The sequence below is a fragment of the Tauraco erythrolophus genome, chromosome 7, assembly GCF_009769465.1.
Source record: "Tauraco erythrolophus isolate bTauEry1 chromosome 7, bTauEry1.pri, whole genome shotgun sequence".
NCBI lineage: Eukaryota > Metazoa > Chordata > Aves > Musophagiformes > Musophagidae > Tauraco > Tauraco erythrolophus.
Genome location: NC_141471.1, coordinates 985,660 through 997,072, shown reverse-complemented (window position 1 = coordinate 997,072; position 11,413 = coordinate 985,660). Strand labels below are relative to the sequence as shown.

At 55.4% G+C, this 11,413-nt stretch overlaps 1 protein-coding gene across 1 annotated transcript in view; it reads right to left on the bottom strand.

Annotated features, from left to right (window-relative positions):
- Positions 1-1,191: 1,191 nt before the first annotated feature.
- CCDC12 (coiled-coil domain containing 12) overlaps positions 1,192-11,413 on the bottom strand; it is a 42,569-nt gene continuing 32,347 nt past the window's right edge. The window contains exons 3-7 of the mRNA XM_086614828.1: positions 5,212-5,291; positions 3,526-3,587; positions 3,384-3,418; positions 2,305-2,381; positions 1,192-2,013 (exon numbers count right to left, since the gene is read on the bottom strand). Coding sequence (XP_086470954.1) covers positions 1,934-2,013; positions 2,305-2,381; positions 3,384-3,418; positions 3,526-3,587; positions 5,212-5,291 — 334 coding nt within the window. The 3' untranslated portion in view covers positions 1,192-1,933. The remainder of the gene's footprint in view (positions 2,014-2,304; positions 2,382-3,383; positions 3,419-3,525; positions 3,588-5,211; positions 5,292-11,413) is intronic.

Sequence of the window (11,413 nt, the reverse complement as noted above, 5' to 3'; positions counted from 1 at the left end):
AGGGGCTACAGGAAAGCTGGAGAGGGGCTTTGGACAAGGGCGTGTAGTGACAGGACATGGGGCAATGGCTTTGAACTGGAAGGGGGGAGATTTCGATGGGATCTGAGGGAGAAATTCTTCCCTCTGATGGTGGAGAGGCACTGGCACAGGTTGCCCAGAGAAGCTGTGGCTGCCCCATCCCTGGCAGTGTTCAAGCCCAGGTTGGATGGGGCTTTGGGCACCCTGGTGTAGTGGAAGGTGTCCCTGCCCATGGCAGGGGGGCTGGAACTGGAACTGGATGATCTTGAAGGTCTCTTCCAACCCAAACCGTTCTGTGATTTTATATCTGGAAGCAGGCAGAGGGTTCTGGCAGATGGAAAAAAAAAAAAAGCCCCTCGGGTGTCCTCACCGCACACAACCACAGAGCTGTGGGCAGTCACAGCAGATCCTGGCAGAGGGACAAGCGTCCATTATCCGTATTCAGCACAGCTGGGACCAATCTCATCCTGCATGGAGACCTGGTCCAGCTGGTGACAATCTGAGACGGCAGCTCCAGCCACCGAAGCTCCCACCAAGGTGGGCTGCTGCCACGTGAAGGACCTCTCCCCCCACCAACAGCTCCTTCCAACAGGCTTTTCAAAGCAGCAGGATGCGCGAATTAACCGAACAGCTACTTTTGTCACAGGTGAACTCTTCTGGAAATGCCGCTGTCAAAGCCGCACGCACCAGATGTTTCACCTCGGGACAAAACCACTTTTGAATCAAACACAGAGAGGATTCAGCAACCCGTGCAAGGAGGTCTGGTCAAGGCACCCATCCTGCAAGATCTCCAAGAGTCAGAGCAACTGTTCCCATGGAAGATCCAGGGTCAGCTCTGCAGGATCCCGCCCCCTCAATTCTTCCAGTGACATGGGGTTGGTGTCACCCCAAGGTTGCCCTGTCCATGGCACAGGTCCTGCCCAGGAGTCATGCTTGACCTGCTGCAGCTACAGCTCGGCCAGCCCAAATTTTCATGAACTCAAGCCCGTTGCTCCCTGTCCCAGGGAAGCCAAGCAGACGTGGACCAGCAAACAGCGGTCTGAAGTCCCCGCAGACATAGGGGAGAAGACGTGAGCCACCTCCACCCAACCCTCTGCTGAACAAGGGACAACTGTTTCCACTGCGGGACCATTTTATTACGAAAGGATTTGTTAACGAGCTCTGTCCATTACAAACCATACGGTTTATAGAGGAAGAGGAGCGGTTCGCGCCGCACAGCCTGGAGGGTCGGGAAATTTCAGGGAACAGAACAAACCTCACGTTAACCTCAGCTGGACCCGGAGCACCCACAACAGGTCCTCAGCCCCTCAGCTTCTTCCAACGGAGTCACCTCTGCGCGTGCTGGGTCTGACCACGGATGTTCCCAAATACTCACAGCCACCTCTCCGGAGTGAGAGACCCCATTGTTCCCCGCGTGGCAGTTACACCAGCTCTTCTGCACGAAGGAGCGCTCCGAGAGAGACATCTCTGCGAGGAACAGGAGCAGCAGGTCCCTGGGAAACGGTCACGCCTCTCCAAGGGCTGCCGTAGGCTGGGTGGGCATCTTCTTGCTGACTCAGCAAGCGAGAGGACCGTTAGTCTGAATTTATCTTCTGTGGCATCAGCCCTTTTGCCCACATCTTCCTCGTTCCGAGTCCTGCCAGCCCAGGTTCAAGCTAACGTGGGTGCCTGTCCTGTTCCCATCAGCCCCCCACGGTCCCAAAAAGCTGTCTGTGAAGCGCGCCTCAACAGCCAGCCGTAGTCCGAGAAGACAGCCAGGCTCCTTGGATCTCCCCCTGGGATTCACGGGCTCCTGGCAAAGCGTCGGTGAGCAGCGTGTCCCAGCGAGGTGCCTCCGCCTGAGAGCAACAGGATCGGCGGTGGTGGCAAAGGCAGATCTGCAGAGCCCAGGCCCGAGGCTGCTGGATGGACCTCCTCAGTCGGAGTCACTTCCCTCCTGCTTTGCTGACCCGACAGCGGACGCCAGCTCCTCCTCCTGCCCTTTCAACCGCTCTCCTGCAAGTGAGAAGCAGCAGCAGCTCAGAGAAACTGGGGAACGCACATGGCAGAGGACCTCAGCTGCAGCCCCCGAACCCACAAACCATCCTTCCCTTCCCCGAGTGTGCGTGCAGCCTCGGGGAAGGTGCCTGGGACCGACAGCTTCACAGACGCTTTTGGGAAGGGCATCAAGCTCCACCAGTCCCTCCCTGGCCCAACAGCACAGCACCGAGCTCCCAGTGAGGATCATGTAATCTCTCTGGAACAACTGGTGACCCCATACGACATCCCCGCGGCACCGTTACGCACGTATAAGTTCAGCGATGGCTCTCTGCGTCCTCTTCTCCAGCTTCTCCAGTTTCTTGGCTACATCTCGCTTCAGATCCCTGGGAAGGAGAGTGACAATGTCAGAACAAACCCTTGCCCCAGGCAGACGTGAATGCAGGGGCCACGTTACAACTTCTCCAGTGGAAGAGAAACTCTTTCTCTCTCTTGCAAGCACCATGGAGCAGACTGCGTGTCTGCCACCAAGGCAGCTCATGGGCAAACCAACTCAATGCCCAGAGCATCCCTTTGCCACTGAGGCCACCATGGTGACAACCACCCCAAAGGGATCAGCGGAGTCTTGCTACAAGCAGGAAGAGGGAGGATGGCCCCATGCCTTGTGCCACCCTCAACACCAGGGCTGGGTTTCCCATTTCTAGCACTTCTACAGAATCGTTGAATCACAGAACGGTTGGGTTGGGAGGGATCTCCAAAATCATCCAGTTCCAACCTCCCTGCCATGGCCAGGGACACCCTCCACTACACCAGGGTGCTCAAAGCCCCATCCAACCTGGCCTTGAACACTGCCAGGGATGGGGCAGCCACAGCTTCTCTGGGCAACCTGTGCCAGTGCCTCACCACCCTCAGAGGGAAGAATTTCTCCCTGAGATCTCATCAAAATCTCCCCTCTTCCAGTTCAAAGCCATTGCCCCGTGTCCTGTCACTACACGCCCGTGTCCAAAGCCCCCCTCCAGCTTTCTTGTAGCCCCTTTAGGTACTGGAAGGTGCTGGAAGGTCCTCCTGGAGCCTTCTCTTCTCCAGGCTGAACAGCCCCAACTCTCTCAGCCTGTCTCCAGAGCAGAGGTGCTCCAGCCCTCCCATCATCTCTGTGGCCTCCTCTGGAGCCGCTCCAGCAGCTCCATGTCCTTCTGATGTTGGGGACCCCAGAGCTGAAGGCAGCACTGCAGGGGGGTCTCCCGAGAGCAGAGCAGAGGGGCAGAATCCCCTCCCTCGCCCTGCTGCCCACGCTGCTTTTAACCCAGCCAGGACAATCTCGAGGCAATGGTAACCCACCGCTGACACAGACACCCCTTTCCCAGGAGCGGGGCTCTGCAGGCACTCACCAGTCTGGCTTCCTGGGGGCCAGGTTTGCCAAATCCTAGGGAGGAAGAGGAGACACCCAGTGAGAGCTGCAGGCAAGGTTCAAGCCTGGACACAGACGGAGACGGACGCACCCCAGCACAGCGCCGTTCTGAATATACGTACCACCTCCTCGATGATGGGCTCCGGCTTGGCGGCCTCCAGCTGGTCCTTCACCTTGTCTTCCACTAGATGGGGGAACAGGATCAGCATCGACGCAGCGGCAGGACACCAAGGGGACAAGGCACAGGAAAAGCATCAGAGCTCTGGGCTTGGTTCCCAGCAGCTTTTATAAAGCCAGTTTGAAGGTCTTTGCCCCACACACGGTACACACGAGTGAGTACACACGGGTACAAGCATCCCTCCACCACCCAAACGCTTTCGGAGACTCCTAAAAATCATAGACTCATAGAATGGTTTGGGCTGGAAGGGACCTCCAAGATCATCCAGTTCCAACCCCCCTGCCATGGGCAGGGACACCCTCCACTACACCAGGTTGCCCAAAGCCTCATCCAACCTAGCCTTGAACACTTGCAAACCCAACAACCATTTGCCACCACAAACAAGAAGTCTGCTGGGTCCAAGTCCTGTTTTCCTAAGACCCGCAGGGATCAGCTGCTCCACAGGTGTTTAAACTGGGATTTGACTGTCCGTGACTCATTTACGAGGGCACAGCCTGAGCCACCTCAGAAGAATCACGCTCCAGCCCAGACCTTACGTAAAGGTCTGCAGATCTTGGGGATAATGGCAAAGCATGGGTGGAAAACAGCCCTCCCCAACCTTCGCCTCGGGTGAATCCTGCTCCAGCAAACGGATATGCCCAAAGGATTTTTAACATGAATCCACTTCGAGTCTGAGCTCCTCCGTCCTCCTCCATCCCCAGCCCCTGTGCGAAGTGCCCGAGGACACAGGCTGGTTACTCCAGACACGGGGAACCGCAGCCGACGGGCACCACGGCTCCAAGGAAGGGCTGGCAGAACGCTCAGGTTTTACTGGAAACGGTCAAAATCGCCATTCCCGATTCCAAAGCACGCGCCGGGGAAGAGTCAGGGGAAGTTTGAAACTTTTACAAAAGGATAAAGGAAGCGCAGCGTCAGCATTCCTACCTACCAGATCTCTGCCATGCTCCCAAAGGCAGCCCTTTTATTTAGGGCATTTTGAAAGAGATCTATGCCAGGAGGACTCAATATTCCAAGATCAAGGGAACTTCTACCCTTCGCCTCCCTCTAAGGAGCAGCGCGGGGGTTCGGTGCAAGGAAACAGCAGACGGAACGCCCGGGACTCATGACTAATATTTGTTTAAAGGTAATTCAAACACACACAAAAAAAAAAAACAAAAAAACCAGCCTGAATCTCCTTGAGAATCCTCCAGCGAGAGCTCGGCTCCTCCGAGCATCAACCCTTCGGTTTGGGGCTGGACTCGGTGTGCTCAGCCACACACCCGGCTTGTGCAACGCGGGGCGTGCAGTCCCGCGGGCGACAGAGGATGATGAAGCAACGAAGGCCACAAGCATCGTCCTCACCCAGCTCCCGCCACGGCTGCTCAGACACGCCAGCACCCTGCAGGGCTGCAGACACTCGTCTCCTAGGACCTACCACCTTCACACCAGAACACGTCCCAGTGGCTTTTCCACCGCGGCTTGGAGCGAGCAGGAACGCAGAGGTTTCCAAGCCCTTTGATTTTTGGGAAAAGGTATAAGCCATCTGCTTTTGCAGAGTCCCACACTGTTTTATTCGTCCTCACCACCGCTGGCAACACTTCTGCTTTCCTGCTCCCTTCGTTTCGCTTCCCAGGCTCCCGCTTGCACCCACCTGAAGCCGGCTTGGCTTGTGGCACCTTCCTCTTCTTCAGCTCCTCATCTTCGGGCTCGTAGTTTCGCAGTTTGAGCTCCCTGGGGAGGAAGGAGAAGAGCACAGAGCAGTGAGGCAGGAGATGCAAGTAGTAATGGACCCAAGTTGTCTGGCAAAGCTCTGAAGTTCAGCCCAGCTCCTCCCTTTTTAGGTCTCAACCCAGTGATAGACCCAGGATGGAAACACCAGAGACTCATAGAATGGTTTGGGTTGGAAGATCCACAATCAGGGGGAAAAAAAAGATCCCAAGAGGGCACATGGGAAGGATAAGGAGGGGAAAAAAGGAGTATTTAGGGTACGAGGTGGTTGCACGGTCACCAGAGGTGCTTCTGGAAGTGCTACGAACAGGGGTGCAGGTCAGCCCATGGTGCAAATAACAGGAGTAAATTCAGGTTTCTGAGCAAATGGGTGGTGGAGCTGCCAGTGACAGGGACACTGATGTCCCAACGACACCCAAAAGTTCACCCACCCTTCCGCCATCCTCCAAGAGAGCTCAAGAGTCAGCAGTCAGCCCTCACCCCGATATTTGGATGCTAATTCTCCCCCTTTTTCAAGGCTCTTCTTTTTACGCCTCTCCCGAATAATTCAGGCCTGGAATGGACAACCAGTAGATAACTTCCACCACCTTCACCCCCAGGCTGATTTCTCTGCAAACTTCCAGCAGAGGCATTTCCAAACCCAGAGCCCCGAAAACAGAGCTCGCAGGACCGCGTCCCACCTCCAGCCGCTGACGCAGGCCTCCAGCCCGCTCCGCGGGCTGCTGGATCTACAGAACGGAACGCGAGCCCGCACGGCAAATGAAGTAAATTCCAACTCATTTAACACTCTCGACGGGTTTAATCAGTTTGGTACTCGCTGCCCGGCGCTGCTCCTGCCCCGGCTGTCGGCAAAGCCTTCAGCAGTGATGAGGGTGGCAGTGCCGCGGAGGAGGAGGATGCAGAGAGCCCCAATGGAAGCACAGGAGAGGGCACTTTTATCAGGAAGGAAGACCATAGGATCCCAGAATGGTTTGGGTTGGAAGGGACCTCAAAGATCACCCAGTTCCAACCCCCCTGCCATGGGCAGGGACACCCTCCACTACACCAGGTTGCCCAAAGCCCCATCCAACCTGGCCTTGAACACTTCCAGGGATGGGGCAGCCACAGCTTCTCTGGGAAACCCGGGCCAGTGCCTCACCACCCTCTGGGTGAAAAATTTCTTTCCTGTATCTAATCTAAATCTGCCCTGTTTCAGTTTAAAGCCATCGCCCCATGTCCTGTCACTACACGCCCTTGTAAAAAGTCCCTCTCCAGCTTTCCTGTAGGCCCTTTAAGTACTGGAAGGTGCTGGAAGGTCTCCCCGGAGCCTTCTCTTCTCCAGGCTGAACAGCCCCAACTCTCCCAGCCTGTCTCCAGAGCAGAGGTGCTCCAGCCCTCCCATCATCTCTGTGGCCTCCTCTGGACCCGCTCCAGCAGCTCCATGTCCTTCTTGTGTTGGGGACCCCAGAGCTGAAGGCAGCACTGCAGGGGGGTCTCCCGAGAGCAGAGCAGAGGGGCAGAATCCCCTCCCTCACCCTGCTGCCCACGCTGCTCTGGATGCAGCCCAGGACACGGTTGGCTTTCTGGGCTGCCAGCGTACGGTGCCGGCTCATGTTGAGCTTCTCATCACCCAACACCCCCAAGTCCTTCTCCTCAGGGCTGCTCTCCATCCATTCTCCGCCCAGCCTGTCCTTGTGCTTAGGATTGCCCCGACCCACGTGCAGGACCTTGCACTTGGCCTTGTTGAACTTCATGAGGTTCTCACAGGCTCACCTCTCCAGCCTGTCCAGGTCCCTCTGGATGCCATCCCTTCCCTCCAGCGTGTCCCCAACACCACACAACTTGGTGTCATCTGCAAACCCGCTGAGGGTGCGCTCGATCTCACTGATTGAGCAGAAGCTCCCAGATCCCACATTTCAAGGGACACACGCCCCGGAGGTCTGGTTCCTGCATCTAGAAGGGTCCAGCCCTTCGTTACGCTCCTGCAGGGCTTCGGCACTACTTGGGGACCACACGAGGAAGAGGAATGGGAGTTTAGACCTGCTCCCCGACACTCTTCCCACCCAGAGAAGCCCCATCTCAGCTTGCAAACAAAAGCCTTGCAGCCCAGCACTGCTTGTGCTCGCTGGAGGTTTATCCACAAGATCACAAAAGATAAAACCACAAGGTTCAACTGGGCAGGTTCTGCTTCGGACGGTGTGGCTCCGGCAGAAGGGGAAGCAGCTGACACGTGGGGGCGAAGAGGCTGTGCCCAGAAGATGCCCCTGTGCCCGACGCCGGCGTTTTCAGATCCTTATTAAACCCGTGCACCGCCGGGAGAAAACAAACGAGCCTTGAGCCCTCTAATTAACTGGCACGGCGAAAGCAGCTCTCGCACCTGCCTCCGGTAATTCCCGGTGCCCAGCGCTCCCAGTAGCCACCTCCTCGAGGGGCTCTGGGATTTCACCGCGCACTGGCAGCGCCACGCTCAGCAGCAGCAGAAGACTCGTCTCCTGCTTCTTCTGTGCACGAGTACGTCTACAAAGACAGAGAGATGGGGAGTAAGGCAGTGCTACTCCGAGGACTCAAAGGCAGGCAAGGGTTAAAAATATATATATATTTAGAAGAAGCTGCTGAACTTCTTGAGCAGTGCCAACACATGGACGAGAATTTGCAGCTTGGCATGATTTGTCTTTGGTTTGCTTACAGGGATGACTATTATCCAAAGGACTTAGGAATTTGTTGGTACTTCACAGCAACAGAGCTAAGTCTAGTAGTAAAACTTCCTGTGAAAACGGTGAATCTTCTGAGTTACTACTTGGGCTGAAACCCACAAACAACATGATAATGGGAGGCTGGAAGCTCCTGGGAGCAGCCGAGGATTTGGGTGATTTGAGCAGCTGCAGTAATTACACTGGGATGCGACGGATGCTCCCAGCATCTCCGAAAAGCCTGTCCAGGTTGGCTTTTTTGTTCCTTTTTGAGTAAGGAATGCCTCAAATCCTTCCTATTTTTACCTCTCTGAGGTCAAGGCTAAGGGCTGAAGCGAGCTGGCTTGGACATCTCGATACCAACTTCTTCGTGGTTCTGGAGGTGCAAGAGGGAAGCCCCAGCAGGGCAGACACTCCAGGAGGAGTCCAGCGGTGTTTGCAGACCCTCCTGGCACAGCCCAGGATCGGAGGTGGGTGCCCTCTGCAGCTCTTCACCTCTCGGTCTCCCTCAAGCCCTTCACGTCGCTCTGCTTAAACATCTCTTGAGCTCCTCAGCGTCAGCTCTAGGCACCTGATGAAGCCAGAAAAAAAACCCAAAAAACACAAAGATGCTTCTCCAGCTGCACCGTCAAAACAAAGTGGTTTCAAACACCCAGATCCCAGACGACTATTTTTGAAGTGCCATGGTAGAGTCTTTGCATTCTCTGGAAGCAGTTTAGGGAAGTCCTGAGTGGTTTTAAGCCTATCTCAGCCATTTCAGGCAATTTCTTTTCCAAAGCCCTGGAGAAACATCATCTGGTTTGAGAATTTGCTGCCCTTTGACCTTCCCGAGGTGCTCCAGAGCCCCCCTTTTCAGAGCCTTCCATTTTCCAGCCACTCCAATTTGCTTGAAACCAAACGTCCTGTGCAACCATTTCCACGTTGTCCTTTCAAGAGGAACCAGGGCAAGAACTGAATTTTCTTTTCCTGCATGTCCAAAATTCACTTACTCCTAGGTGGTCCTGGGAAGCCACACTCAAACACGTCAAGAAATTACTGCTACAGAAGATACGAGGGAGGTCTCGAGTTCTTGAAGGAGTGGTGGTTTGGTGGACCCCCCCTTTGCTCCATCACATTCCCCGTGATGGCAAGAAGGTTTGAAGGAGCAGGGAGCAGGCAGCCAGGCAACCAAGGACAGCACAGGAGGAGACTTCTGCAGCAATCCAGGCGGTTTGGAGCCGGAGTTTGAACGAGTCCACACTCCAGCCAAGCTACTGAAGAACCTGGAAGGAGCAGGGACACCAGGGTTCCTGTGGGGCCGTGCGGTGAAGGTGTGGGGCAGCACTCAGATGCTCTTCAGTGGCAGCAAACACTTCTCCTCAAAGTGCCTCTTCCCTTTTCTGTTTCCAGTTGCAAACCACAGAGCAGAAGTCATCTTCAAGCGTTTTCTACAGGTCCCCTACGCTTTTTGCCAGGGAGAATTCACCGTGTAGTGAGTTTAACCAACTGAGAAGTTTACTCTCACTCCTACCATCTGCAGACCCCATGGAAAGAACCAGATTAAGCGCATTCGGGCAGAGATTGCAGGCTCGAATTCTTGTCCCCTCTTTGCTCCCCTTGGTCACCCCCACCCACCACCAACCTGCTGCACCTCTCTGCAAAGTGCCCTAGCACATACAGGGTGCTGCGGGATCACCCACGGGTGCTGAGGGAATGCTACAGCACCGTCACCCTCCAAGGACACAGCAAGACTCACTATACATCCAGCCTGGCACAGACTTAATTTCACAACCTCCTTTTTTTTTTTTTTTGGCACATCACTTTCCTACGCAGGTTGTCCCCTTGCAGCCAGCTCTGTCATCTGCTCTTTGACATCAGAGTGCACCATCTCCTGCTGCAGCTTTCCTGGAGGCTGAGCTGGCTCGAAAGCAAGGTCCATACATCTCCAGGCTGCCTCGTTGCTCACAGCTACCTTTCCACCAACCAAGATACACATCGAGACGGACTTCGAAACCAAGAAGTGACTTTCATGTCCCAGACCACGCTAGTCAAGGCTCTTCTCACACCCTCTTGCAGCAGGATAGAGACGTCTCCAACACAGACATCCAGAGCTGTTGTTTGATCAAGAGGACAAAGTCGTTCCTGGATTCCTTGCCCAAGGCAGAAACAGAGCAAGCAACAAGCAGAGACCCATCAGCACCCACCCTCCCAGGAGCAATCTCTTTTTGCTGGGAGAGGGCTGCTCCTGCTCAAATAGCCGAGCGTGTCGGAGCACGTCCTCCTCCCCAAAAGGCACTCGAGGAATGCCAAAAAAACAAACGCCTTTATTAACACCGCGAGCCCCCAAAACTTGCTGAGGCAGCCGGTTTCTCAGGACGTGCTTCCTGGGAGAGCACAGATGGGGAGAGACGTATCCCCGGGTGTTGCAGGAGGAGAGCTGCAAGAGAAGCTCTTCAAATGCAGGCAGGTGCCATGAGGCCGTCTGGCCTCCCACGCTGCTTCACCAGGCAGCTGAGACCTTTCCAGGCAGAAACAAGCAACTTCAAGACCAGTAAATACAACTGGGACAAAACCCACACTCAATCTGCAGCGCGGGACCCAGGCTGGTGACGTGGCACCAAGAACCAACCAACGTGCAAACGCCGACCCTGCTCCTCCAAGCGCTTTGTCCACGCTCTAACGGGGTGTCTCCAGCTTCTTCAGCTGGTGGTGGGTCAGAAAAGATCTGCCACTCTTGAGGTTCAAGCCAAAAAATGGGCCCTGAAGGCACCTTGGAAGCATCTAGATGACCACAGGACCTCGACATCTCCCTAGCCGGCCTCAAAGCAGTACCAAGAACGACTTTGCTGCAGTTCTGCACTTCAGTAACCACGTTCAGATCCACAGAGCCAACACAAGGTCTGTGAAGAAGATGCTCCAGGTAAGTTCAGGGTTAGGCACAGTCTTGGCCCCACCGCACCACATCAAGAGCTCTCCCACCGGCGGGTCAGATGGAGGGCTGAGCACCCCAAAACCAACACCCAAAACGCTGTGGTTTGGTTACAGCAGGGCTGCGTTCTCAGCAATGACTACTGGAAAAGAGCGGACTGATGGGAAGATGCTGGGAACTCATAGCCAAGGGTTGGGTAGGAGAGACCGGAGCTTCACCTTTGGCTGCATCACCCTTGCACCCCGCTGCTGGCGGACGGGCAGAGGGACACCCAGCCTGCCCAAGGCAGAGCCAGGATCACCAGACACCCGTTGAACACATCGACAGTCTCTGGCAGGACAGTGCAGCCAAGCTTCAGACCACCTGAAGCTCTGTGGGGCCTTCCCTGCAAAAGCGGATCATCTCCCAGATATCTCCTCCAAAGCATGAGACAGGCACGGCTCCAACTGGAGAGAAGGTCCACAGCATCTGGAGAGGAGAAGAACTCTGCAGCACATCCTGCTACATATCGGCACCAAAACGGATGAGCATCCTTAGGAGGGAGCCAG